This window comes from Sturnira hondurensis, unplaced genomic scaffold (genome assembly GCF_014824575.4).
Source record: "Sturnira hondurensis isolate 20B ecotype Veracruz unplaced genomic scaffold, ASM1482457v3 Scaffold0016462, whole genome shotgun sequence".
Lineage (NCBI taxonomy): Eukaryota > Metazoa > Chordata > Mammalia > Chiroptera > Phyllostomidae > Sturnira > Sturnira hondurensis.
The window spans coordinates 4,698,120-4,710,906 of record NW_028089093.1 but is presented as its reverse complement, the minus strand read 5'-3'; the positions used below and the strand labels follow the sequence as shown (position 1 = coordinate 4,710,906).

At 39.0% G+C, this 12,787-nt stretch overlaps 1 protein-coding gene and 1 pseudogene across 2 annotated transcripts in view; one reads left to right on the top strand and one right to left on the bottom strand.

Annotated features, from left to right (window-relative positions):
* ABCB1 (ATP binding cassette subfamily B member 1) overlaps positions 1-8,529 on the bottom strand; it is an 80,053-nt gene extending 71,524 nt beyond the window's left edge. The window contains exons 1-3 of one of the 2 annotated variants that reach the window (XM_037066126.1): positions 8,446-8,529; positions 7,750-7,820; positions 2,281-2,341 (exon numbers count right to left, since the gene is read on the bottom strand). In XM_037066126.1, coding sequence (XP_036922021.1) covers positions 2,281-2,341; positions 7,750-7,814 — 126 coding nt within the window. In that variant the 5' untranslated portion in view covers positions 7,815-7,820; positions 8,446-8,529. The remainder of the gene's footprint in view (positions 1-2,280; positions 2,342-7,749; positions 7,821-8,445) is intronic. The other variant, XM_037066127.1, reaches the window with a different exon arrangement.
* On the top strand, positions 8,161-12,501 carry LOC119000931 (cytochrome c oxidase subunit 7B, mitochondrial-like; annotated as a pseudogene).
* The last annotated feature ends 286 nt before the right edge of the window (positions 12,502-12,787 follow it).

The window sequence follows — 12,787 nt, the reverse complement described above, 5'->3', positions numbered from 1 at the left end:
GCTCACCCAGCCTTGGAGTTTCTCTGATAGACAACCGTTTACATGAGTTTCCACAACTCATCACCTGGGAAATAACATGCGACTCTGCTGGGAGAGGACTCGGGGAACTTGTGCCTGGTTTCTCCTGAATGTCCCTCTTTGTGCCTTTTCCCACGGCCAATTCTGCTTTGTGTTTCTGCTGAAACACACCTTAACCATGCTCAGTCCTGGGGGTTCCTCCACCGGATCATCAAACCTGGGTTCTTGGAAACCAGCAACACACACGAGTTTTTGTCTTAGCTGGACACTGTTATGAATTAAGCCATCTAGTAACATCGGCATTTTATCGTTAAACTTTCTTAATGTGTCCTTGCATTTTAGCTTTTACATACAAGTTCACAGTTTTCCATGTCAACTCTTAAGATACATTAGTACTATAGTACTCTATCAAAAGGCCTAGGATATATTCTTTCTATGCCATTCTGAGCACTGTGATTTAGACTGTGAACTTCCCAGCTCTGAATCCTGGCCCCCCTGTGTATCCTTAAGCAAGTTTATATGTCTGGCCTCAGTTTCTTCATCTGCAAAATTAGAATAACAACAGTATTTATCTCAGAGCAATATTGGGTTGGCCAAAAAGTTTGTTTAGTTTTTTCCATAAGATAGCTCTAGCTCTAGTGGTGCTTGGTTGTCTTTAACTTCATTCGAAACAATTTCATTAGATTGTATTGTAACAGCTGCCATATCAGCACGTATTTAAAAAACTTATCAAAATTGGTGAATTTTTGTGTAGCCATTTTTAATATTGAAGATGGAACAAAATAAGCAACATTTTCAGCATATTATGTTTTATATGTTTTTTCTGCGTTTCACAACTGAAACGCAGAAAAAGACTGGTGTAGTGCATGGAGAAGGTGCCGTGACTGATCAAACATTTCAAAAGTGGTTTGCAAAGTTTCATGTTGGAGATTTCTTGCTGGACGATGCTCCATGGTCATGTAGACCAGTAGAGTTGATAGCAATCAAATCAAGATATTAAGAACTATCAACATTCTACCATGTGGGAGATAGCTGACATACTCAAAATATGCAAATCAATAGTTATTGGTGAAAACAAAAAAAAATGTATCTTTTATTTTACGAGAAAAACTAAGCAAACTTTTTGGCCAACCGAACAGTACCTATCTCTGTAAGGAAAAAAATGAGGCATATATGAGATATTTAGAACAATATATGGCATATAGAGCTACATGTGTGTTATTACTTCACATTGTAATTCCAGATTTTTATTCTTTTGTGGCTTGAATTGTACTGATAGTGTGACCTCAGTGTATTAGTGTTACCTCAGTGTATTAGGTCTGTTAAATTTTCTAAAATATAAGATTCCCTTTGAAATTTAAGCTACAAAGCCCTGACTGGTATAGCTCAGTGGGTTGGGCATCGTCCCACAAACCTAAAGGTCGCCCGTTTGATTCCCCGTCAAGTCTCATGCCTGGGTTGCAGGCCAGGTCCCTGGTTGGGGGCATGAGAAAGGCAATGGATCAATGTTTCTCTCGCGCATCAATGTTTCTCCCCCTCCTCTTCTCCCTCCCTTCCCCTCTCTCTAAAAATAAATAAATAAAAATTAAGCTACAAATAATAAACACTACAAAAGACAGAAATGTTTTGGTTTCAAAATGAGTTTCGGTTCAATTCAAACAGAGAGAGACCATCAACCAGCCATATTTATAAAGCACATCTCTTATTCCCAATTGATTAAAGGGAGCCACTGTGCCAACAGAAAATGGGATCAAGAATTATATTAAGGTTTTCAAATTCTAGATTATTAGTTATTCAGCACAAAGGACATTACATGTACTAAGTTACAATAATAAAACAACTCATTGTAAACTATTATATAAGTACCTGGGACTTTGCTTTCAAACTGCCAATGTCAGAGTCATTGAAAACAGGGAACCTCGTGTCCTGTTTGAACCACGCCCTACCTGGCTGGTCTCAACGTGGTCGATGATAGAAGTAGATGTTACCTATGGGAGAGGTGCTCGCCTTAGAGCACTGGAGACTTAACTAATAAAAAGGATACTGAAATCTAGTGCAGGAAGGATGGCTACTGAGGCCCAAGTTACATGGCACGTTAAAACCAGCACTTCTCTGAAAATAAGCTAAATCAAACCAATACATTTTACCTCTTCATTAACATACGCTCCAAGAAATAATTGTATGAGGTGAAATATATCTTCTCTAGGTAAGGAGGAGTCAATTTCCTAAGTATTCTGTATAGTAAAGAAACTCAAAACTCACCATTGTCAATACACTGACAGTTGGTTTCTTTTCTTTCTTCTCATTTTTTTTACTGAAAAACCTAGAAATAGAATTACAATTTTTAAAAAAACTATGTAAATTTTAAATTACCAAACTAACATGGAGCTTATAACATGCCTACAATATATTATTCAATTAAAAAAAAACAGGTTACTATATATGATCCAATTTATGAAGTTTAAACATGTTTACAGGTATCTTGGAAATCTTTATGTGCGGTTATCACTGGGGGTTGAGATTTTTATCAAAATATTTTCTTCTTTATGCCTTTATATTTCCTAATTTTCTATGATAAACACACACACTACTTTTGCAATTAGAAAAAAATACTAGAAAGGAAAGCTTTCTATTTTTACTCTAATTATTCATCCTCCCCCGAACTAAAGTCCTTATCAACTAAGTAATTCTAGAAGTAGATAAGATATCTATTACCCAGATTAACCCTAATCATTCCCTGTACCAGGGGAGGGTAGTGGCAATCGAATATTGGGCATAAACCAACCCAGGAAGAAAAGTAATTAAATCACTATGAGCAAATCTAATTCTGAAATGATGTTTGGAGTCCTAAATAGACCCATATGGCAATAAATGCAACCTAGAAATGCTGCAGTCAAAGCCAAGGAAGACAGTCTGTAAACTGCAAAAACAGTTGCCCTCCGGCATAATAAGAAAGTCAATTATTATTCTGAGACTGGATTCAGATGACTCTACCTGTAACCCGTGTTCCACTCTATGTAACTGCCACCCGGGTCACAAAGAAAAGCCAGCCATTCATTACTCTCCTCCCCTGTCCATCTTCAAATGTACAAAAGAAAGACTATTTCAGAGAAGAGCCCCTTCATTTCCACGCAGGTTTTCAAGTTTAAAAAGTAAATTCTTCCTTGTCATTGTTCTTTACACCAAGCAAGGTCAAAGAGTTGAAGAGACTTCTAAAGAAAAAAACCCCAGAGTTTACCCCATATTTGGCATTGGAGTGATGTTAGAGAGACATAAACACACCAGATACACAAACATAACTCTTCAAACGTAGTCCCACCCTATTCTGAGTAAAGGCCTGGTTTCAGTAACTCTGGAACCAGAATGTGAGGAGAAAAATAGCTACACATAATCGAATTTTAGCTCCAAGCTTTTTATTTACTTTTTCCTTCTCTAAAACTGCTGCTACTTTGGAAACATTATAATGTTCTGGAGTCTCTGGCTAAGTAAGCACTTCCCATACATGATCTCATTTAGTACTTTTTAATTGTATTAAATTTACTGGGGTGACATTAGTTAATACAATTATATAGGTTTCAAGCATACAATTTTATAACATACAATCTGTATATTGCATTGAGCACTCACCATCCAAAGTTATTTAATTTTAATCTCTGTAAAGTAGGCACATTTTTGTCTTTTTAGAGACAAGAAAACTGCAGGGGACAGATGCTACCTGGCTTGTCCAGGGGGCTGCACAGCTTAGAACAAAGTCAAGATTGAAATTGAAAAGTCTACCCCCTCGAGGCAGATATTCGGTGCCACCTGGGCCTTCTGCGCCGCTGCACTGCAAGGGTGTGCACTTCCACAAGGACTCTCACCCCTGCTTGATTACTCCCTTCCCCCGTCAGCTTGAAACACAGAGCTGACCGCAGGGAAGTCACTCATCAGGCTTCATTTTAATTAAGCATCTTTATAAATACAGATAATCCAAGTGGTACAGTCATCCAGCCATCATACCTATAAACAAAGCACGTGCTTCCTTACAATTACAAATCAGAATACATAGTTAAAAAAAAACAAAACAAAAAACTCAGCCCTGACCCGTGTGGCTCGGTTGGCTGGGCACTGTCCTGCAAAGTGAAATGTTGCTGGTTCAATTTCCAGTCAGTGAAATGTCGGGTTTATCCTAGCTGGCATGTGCCAGAAGCAGCCAATAGTTGTTTGTCTCTCACATCGATGTTTCCCTCTCTCTTTTTCTCCTTCCCTTTTCCTCTCTCTAAAAATAAATACAAATCTTCAAAATAAAAAATAAATTTAAAAAACCACAAACTCCTAGAAAAAGAGATTAGATTTGTGGTTACTGGGGTTGGGGGGGGAGCAGGGTTAAGGAAGGCAGTCCAAAGGCACAAACTTCCAGCTATAAGCTAAAGTACAAGGGGTTTAGTAATGGGCACCATGATGGCTATAGTTGACAATGCTCTATGGCACACAGGAAAGTGGTTTAGGGAGTAGATCCTAAAAGCTCTTGTAGAAAGGAAAAAAATATGTTTTGCTTTTTCTTTTCATTGTATCTGTATGAGATGGATGTTAACTAAAATTATTGTGGTAATCCTTTCATTGAACTGGAAGTCAAACCATTATGCTTTATACCTTACACAGGACTGTATGTCAATTATATCTCAATAAAACTGGGGGGGAAGAATGTACAGGTTTATTAAGAACAGATTAATATCAACAATAATGAGCACAATGAGAAATGCTTAACTGAAAAAAACCTCTGGTTTGAAACAAGTCTGTGGGCCGTAATAAGAAGGAACACTAAAATGAAGTCATGTGCAGGCTTGAACCAATTTCTTTTACCACTTCCCACCACAAACTTTTAGTATTTCTTACCCCAATATCACCGTCTGCCTCCTAATTTCTTTAAAGTACTCAGAGGGTTTTTTTTTAGGTTGAAAACAAAAGGAAATGATCTACATTCTACTTTGTGAAGTCTTTTTGTTTACAGGAAAATTTTTTATTATAAAAATTTTAAATAATCAGAAAAATTGAAGTGGCAATAATAATAACACATTCACCTAGATTTGACCATTATTAACATTTTTACCATATTTTCTTCAGTTTTCAGCTGAAATACACATTGTCACTGTTAATATATTTTGCTGAACCATTTTAAAGTTGCAAATATCATTGCTAATACTTTCCTACAATTATTGCATCTAAAAAGACAGCAAGTTTTCTATAGTTTTTTTCTTTTTTGAACTCTGATGTAATCAAGGTCCACACATTATTTTTGCTAGTTATGTCTCTTTCATCTCTTTTTAAATATAGAAGTCCTTCCACTCCTCACCCTCACCCCATTGACTTTTTGTAGGAAAAAGAACAGATGTCTTACAGAATGTTCCACATCTTGGATATGTCTGTTTCACAGTGAATTCAAATAGAGATATGCGATAAGTATAAATATACAGCAGTTTTAAAAACTTGGAAGTCACCCCATATCTGTAGTTCCTCTTTCCATGGTTTCAGTTACCTGTGGTCAACAGTGGTCCAAAAGTACTAAATGAAAAATTCCAGAAACAAACAATTTATAAGTTTTAAATTGTATACCACTTTGGGTAGAGTGATGAAGTTTAACAGCCACCCCCTGGAGACATGAATTGTCCCTCTGACCAGAGTTCCTCTGACCAGGTAGCTGCTGTACAGATACCTGCCTCTTAGTTACTTAGCAGCTGTCTATCAGGTCAGGAGAACACAGTGCTGGTGTTCTCTAAGTAACCCTTACTTTATTAATGGTTCCAAAGCCACTCATCAGAATATCACAGAATATTGTTACAACTGTTCTATTTTTAGTTATTATTGTTAATCTCTTACTGTGCCTAACATATACATTAAACTTTATCACAGGTATGTATACATAGGAAAAAAATACAGTGCAGTTGACCCTTAAAAACTTAGGAGGGTTAAGGAAGCTGACTGCCTGTATATAACTTTAGTCAGCCCTCTGCACACTCAGACTCCCAATTGTCAGATGATCCCTGAACAACACAGGTTGGGCCTGTGGGTCACAGAAAAAACTAGTGAGCATAAGTCCACCTGTGTAGTTCAAACCCGCGCTGTTCAAGGGTCTACTGTATATGTAGTGTTAGGAACTGTCCTTGGTTTCAGGCATCCACCAGGGGTCTTAGAACACATCCCTCCAGTTAAGAGGGCATCAGTGTATCAAAAAGGGAATGTAAAGTAGCTGATTAATAATTCTGATTACAGGTAGAAATGAAAATGTTTTGGATATACTGGGTTTCTTAAGATATACTTTCAAAATTAATTTTGCCTTTTTCCTTTTACTTCTCTCAATGTTGCTATCAGAAATGAATGGTCACAAATGTGACTCACATTGTATTTCTATTGGGCAACATCAGTCTAGAAGCTCGGCTGGATTCAGACTAAATGCTTTTACTAACACATTTCCCAGGTGGCGTCTTGTCACTTACACAGTGTATTCCACCATGAGTGCTGTCAGGGCTGATCACTGGGATCAAATACTAACCGCAGAATCTCCCCACTGGAAAAGCACAGTTTTCTTTTTCCAGTTACTGAGAATTTTGGATAATTCTTAGATACAACTTTTCAATTAACAAACCTTGCCTGAATCACTTGTAACAATGCAGGTTCAAAAATGGTAATTGGCATTTTTCTGTACAAATGTTCCTTTATTTTTTCTCCGCCTCACCCTTTCAGTTTTTCTCCTCCTCTCAGAATTTTATTGATGATTCATGAATTACACTCAGTATTTGACAATCAGGTTTGGTCATTATTCTTTTTTTTTTCTCTCATACTGTCCTATCTGTGGCCAGTGGAATTCCCTTCAAGCAAATTCCTGTGTCCTTTGGTAACTTAACTCCACTTCCTTTTCAGACATAGCACAATATACCCTAGGCCCCTTTTCACCTGCCCAGACCTGCTTGGAATTAGCCATTTTTCCACAAGGTTCACAGTCCTTCTGGTGAGGAATGGTATTTAGAAACCATGATCTGGTACTCAGTGTGCTCGTTGCTACTGTCTCTTTCTCTAGTCAGAAATTGAACTATTAAAAACCCATATGAGTTCATATGAAAATTTCCAATTCAAATTTAACTCTCTCTATATATAGATATATAAGTATATATTTTATATATATTATTATATATAATATCACCACTCCCTGAGTGGTTACATTGCCAAATCTATAGACATTGGGATAATTCCACGTCATGCTAACAGCTTTTTTGGTACCAGTCTCTTTTCACAAGTCAAATGTCGGACATTAGTTGCCTTTTTATTTTTTTAAAGATTTTATTTATTTATTTATCTTTAGAGGGGAAGGAGAGAGGGAAACATCAATGTATGGTTGCCTTTTGTGCGTCCCCTGCTGGGAGATGGCCTGCAGGGAACTGGCCTGCAACCCAGACATGTACCCTGACTGGGAATCGAACCGAGATCCTCTGGTTCTCGGGCCTGTGCTCAATCCACTGACCTACCCCAGCCAGGTTAGTTGCCTTTTTAAAGACATCAACACCTACACGTAATTTTGGCCCATGGTGCCATCTGCCATACCACCAACAATACAAAGTGTGCGTCTGTTTTACCAGAAGCAAGAGACTGGACCACAGAGCAGAGCGCAAGCAGCTCAACACGGCTTGTAAAGCTGAAAAGGATGTTACCCAAATCTCTCACGCAATGTCAAGAATGAAAGTGAAACAAACTGGCTACCTTTTTTTGTCCATTTTCAAGAATTTTCCCCCTGCTTCTCCACTGCCACCTTCTTCAAGATCCATCGCGACCTGAGGAGACACCACAGCCCGTGAACCAAATGTGCGATCGCAGGGGGCAGAGGTGAGACTGAGCCCTAGGAGCGGAGCCGGGCCAGCGGTAGAGCAGGGCGATGCGCTCCCGCTGATGCTCCCAGCGGTCGGGCGGTGCGCTCCCCGCAGATGCTCCCAGCCGCAGAGGCTGGCCTCCGCCAGAGGCCACCAGACTCTGCAGGAGAACAGAGCTAGGGAACTTTGCCTAGGAGGCTCTTGCTCCCCGGTTACCGCTGCCTGCTTCCTCCGCCCGCCCGCCCACCCACCTCCCAAGCAGGGCCGCAGTTCACCGCACTCATGACTAAGTAATCCAGTACACATGGCCAGCCAGCACCGGAAACCTCGGGCTGGGGACGCACTCCCAAGTGCGTCCAGGTCTCAACCCAACTTAGTCCCTACGGCTTGTCCAGTTGGAATCCCCCCTTTCATCCCCTCCGAAGCCCGCCGCAACCCACCCCCGCCAAAGGGAGCAAACTCAAGAAAGTTCCCTAACTTTCCTGAGAACTCTCCCCATCCAGTAACAACTTCGAATTAGCCTACCTCTAGGGCTTTCCTCTGGACGCCACCAAAATGTGAATTTCGTTAGTAAAGAGGCAGATCTTACCGGGAAAGCTTCCGCGGATGCTAGCAGAAGTCCCAGCTCCCGTCCCCCTCCGAGAGTTAGGCGAGCCCGTACTGCAGCGCGCCTCAGCTCGCAGCCGCTAGAGGAATGAGCCGGGAGCGGAGCGCTTTCCTGAGGTTCTTTGGCCCAGCCAATCAGAATTCCTCGCTCGGTTGAGTGTTGATTGCCCAACCCATTATGAAACAGGTTGAATTTCCAGGAGGGGGGCCCTTGCTAGGCAGTAGCCCATCAGCAAAAGGGCAAATAGCGAAATACTTGCCAGCTGAATCATCGGGAGCGCTTCCATTTATGTCTCTACTTGTCCTTAAAAGTATCCATTTTGATAGAAATATATATTAATATAATATATACAATGGCTATACACATGGCTCCCTGGGTCTCAAGTAGACAAGGGAGACTGTCTTTGGCATCCCGTGTAACAGTTAATATAAAACAATCTTGACTTCGCCCATTTTGTAGCTTAAAAACGTTAAATTTCTCTCCCTAGCAGCAACTTTAAAGGGGTCATGTGAAGTTTTTCAGCAAGTCTTTCTTCAGTATATTAGTTTCGGAGGTTATCTGTTCATCCAATTTTTACTTAAAGATAAAAGGAAGAAAATAAATAGGAATTTTTAAAATATTTATATTGAAACGGACATTTCAGGACACCGAAATGTCCTTAAAACGGACATTTTAAGAAATAGTACTTAAATGTATGTAGTATTTTAAAATTTTAGCCGTCAAATAAATGCCTTTGGTTTTCCCAAAGCATTTCAAAACTTCTACATTCTAATTTGGATTATTAAAGTATTGTCCATTTTAGCATATTACTTTAGGTATAATTTAATTCCATATTTACTGCTACCGTTTTACTATTTTTTCTTGTCTACTATCTTTCTCAAGTTGTTGAAAAGTAAATGTAACCTTCACAAATCAAATTCATAAAGTAGTATTAACTCACACAAGAGTTTTTCATACTGCTTATAAATGTAGAGGAAACATGTTTTAGTGACCTTTAGTGTGCATTCTCTGCCTTACGCCTGTTGCCTCTCAGGTCACTGCAAAAGTTTAAAAGAAGCTCCTTTTATTTTTTTACTGCATAGTGTGAATATCTTTCCTGCATAGAGTGAATGTTTTTCGTGCTTTCTTTAAGTCGTACTTCAAAGCCATAATTTTCTTTCCACTTTAACTCCAAATCCTTGACTTGATTTTTTTTTTATATATGCAATCAGGTTTCTTCCTTTACAAACTGTTAAGTAGACTTTTTAACAGGCCACTGATTTTCTCGATGTTCTAACTGGATATACATGTGTGCACCATTGGTTCACTGCGTAAAGGCTTAACGCTAACCCAGTGGCCCACCTGGTGCAAATGTATAAAATTTTCCTCTTCGTTACAAGAATCTTTAATCTGATTTATGCCTCTGCTCTGTTTCCACTTTTGTTTTACATTGTCCCACCTTTAGTTCAAGATCTTGTTACATTTTATGTATACTTGTAAACCTCCTTGACTCCTCCCTAGAACAATGAAGGACATTTTAAAATATAATATTATGATGATTATACTATATCTATAGGCTCAAGCTTCAAGTGAAAATCTGTCAAGGACATACATATTATAGGATTAGACTAGTCTGTAGTTTTCCATAAAGCTTTGTTTTTCTATTATACATTTTGTAGTTTCTTTGCTCCATGAAAATATAGATATAAAATATGATAGACCTAAAACAGTGAGCAGTTCTAGCTGTTTCCAAGCCCTAGTCCTTGGCCTTTAAAGACCGACTCCTGTCTCCCATTACTGCCCGCCAATTCTGAGAAAATGGTAACAGCTGCCCTTGGCAGTTCCTCAGGGAAATGCAAGCAGCCCCTTTCTAAATCTTCACTCCCATACTTTCATTCAGGCCAGCTACTGTGTTGTCCAAAAAGTTGCTTACAGTTTTTCCATAAAATAAAAGACATATTTTTCTCTGGTTGATGTGGTTCAGTGGATGGAGCACTGGCCTGTGAACCAAAGCACACATGCGTGGGTTGCCGGGCAGGTCCCCAGGAAGGGGTGTGTGAGAAGCAACCACATACTGATGTTTCTCTTTTTTTAAAAAAAAGACACTTTAAAAATTTTTTTCACCAATAATTTTATTGATTTGGATATTTTGAGTATGTGGGCTTTCTCCCACTATTGGCTTCTAGTGGGTAGAGGCCAGGGGCGCTGCTAAACATTTTCCAATGCATAAAACAGCCCCACAGCAGAGAATTACTTGGCTAAAATGTCAATAGTACCAAGAAACTTCGTAAACTACTTTTGACACCATCATTTAGTCACAGCACCTTCTTCATACACTGCACAAATCTTTTTTGGTGTTTGTTTCATTTTTACCTTTCTTGAAATAATAAAGCATACAGAAAACACCCAAGATGTTGCATTGTTTTCATCCATTTTCAAAGTTAAAATGGATGCACAAAAATTCACCAATTTTGATAAGTTATTTTAAATCCACACTAATATGACAGCTGTCACAATATAATCTAACTAAGTTGTTTCAAATGCAGTTCAAGACAACTAAACACTACTAAAGCCATCATACAAAAAAATGTAATGGATTGTTGGCCAACCCAATATTTTTCCTTTTTGAAGTGGGCTTCCCCTTAATTCTGCATCTTCCAGTCCTCCACCAACATGCAGTCTTTTCACAGACTTGTCTGTACTCTCCCAATGCCCAGGACTTACATCCCTGTGCAGTCTATCCTATGCATATCTGTGAGAATAATAACACTTACTAAACACTTAGCATCTACCAGATACTGTCCCACGCATTTGAAAGAGACTAATTTATTCAATTCTCACAAGAACCCCGTGAAGTAGATACTATTATTCTCACACACAGTTTACAGTGCAAGAAGGTGAGGTTTACATTATTTGCCCAAAGTCACATGGCAGGTAATCAGCTGACCCAGAACCTGAAAGCCATCCAACTCTCATAACCAGACTCTTAACTGTCAGCCTACACTATGGCATGTGTTACAGTACACCACTACACTGCCCTTTCAACACCCATGAAATGTTTGCCCCTTATGACACCATCTTTAAAAGCCTGCAGTGCTCCCTACCACCAACTATGTCAGATCTAAGAGTGCCCACTTAGCTTTTAAGGACTATAATACATCACCTCACTCTGATCATCTTCACCCAACTCCCTTCTTTATACTCTCTCCCTTGAACCCAAACCTGCATATATATTCATTCCATGTCAGCCCAATTCACCTCTCAGATGATTCACTCTTCTTTATTCCCCACTCAGTGCCTTCCCACATATAAATTTTTAAATTAATTTACAATTGTCGTCTTCGGTACCTGATTTTCCTACACCATTTGGACTTCTGAGTCAGCAAAACTTAGATTCAAGTACCATTTCTGTTGTTTTGTTGTGTAAGTTTGAACAAGTTACTTAACTTTTCTGTTTCCCAGTTATCTCTTTGATAAAGAGGTGGTAATAATGGTACAGCAGCTTCTTGGATAACGGCATTTTGTTCATCGTTTAGTTGTAATGTTGATGAGATGCCCTAGAAGCTTATTTATACCAATTAGTTTATAGTAAAACTGGTTTTGTTACATGTCGTTTTGTTTAAAGTCACAGAACCTAACAACAATGTTAAGTGAGGACTCATTGTACCTTATAGTGCTGTTGCAAGATTAAGTGATGTGTGTATTTAAAAGACCTGTACATTTTTTAAGGGTTCTCTGCAAGGGTAACTGACACGAAGTTCCAACAAACCAGCAGCTGTGATTGCTGCAGGTCTGTCTTCAGCCTCCCGATATTTCCATTGGCCAAAAACACACTGTCATCCGAAGCATTCAGCAAATAACAGCAAGGCAGATCAACCAGAAATGAACACCTGATTTCCATGACAAATATGGTAATGCTGTATCAGCTAGTGAAACCACTTTCTGTGTGGCTGCATGGGTATGTACAGCAACACACATGAGAATCGGATGGAACTTGCCCCTGTTGGCAGGGTCCCCCCAAAGGAATGGAGAGATTGGTCGTCATCCCACCTGGTGTAATAATTAATTGTCTCGAAATTAACTCATAATTGATGCCAAGTGAAAGTACTATGTACCCATTAAAATATGGCATGGCTGAAGAAATAAAGTACATCTGAAACCTTCACAAAAGAAGACCTGTACAGTATCTGAAACTCCTGTATCTGAAACTACAGTATCTGAAACAATCAACAACTGCTATGTATTAGTAACGACACCTCCATTTCAGTCTGTTTTGGTCCTTCATTGGCATTCTTCAGCCCTCATGAATCTAGATACATATATTCTCTATTACATTCAATAGCAT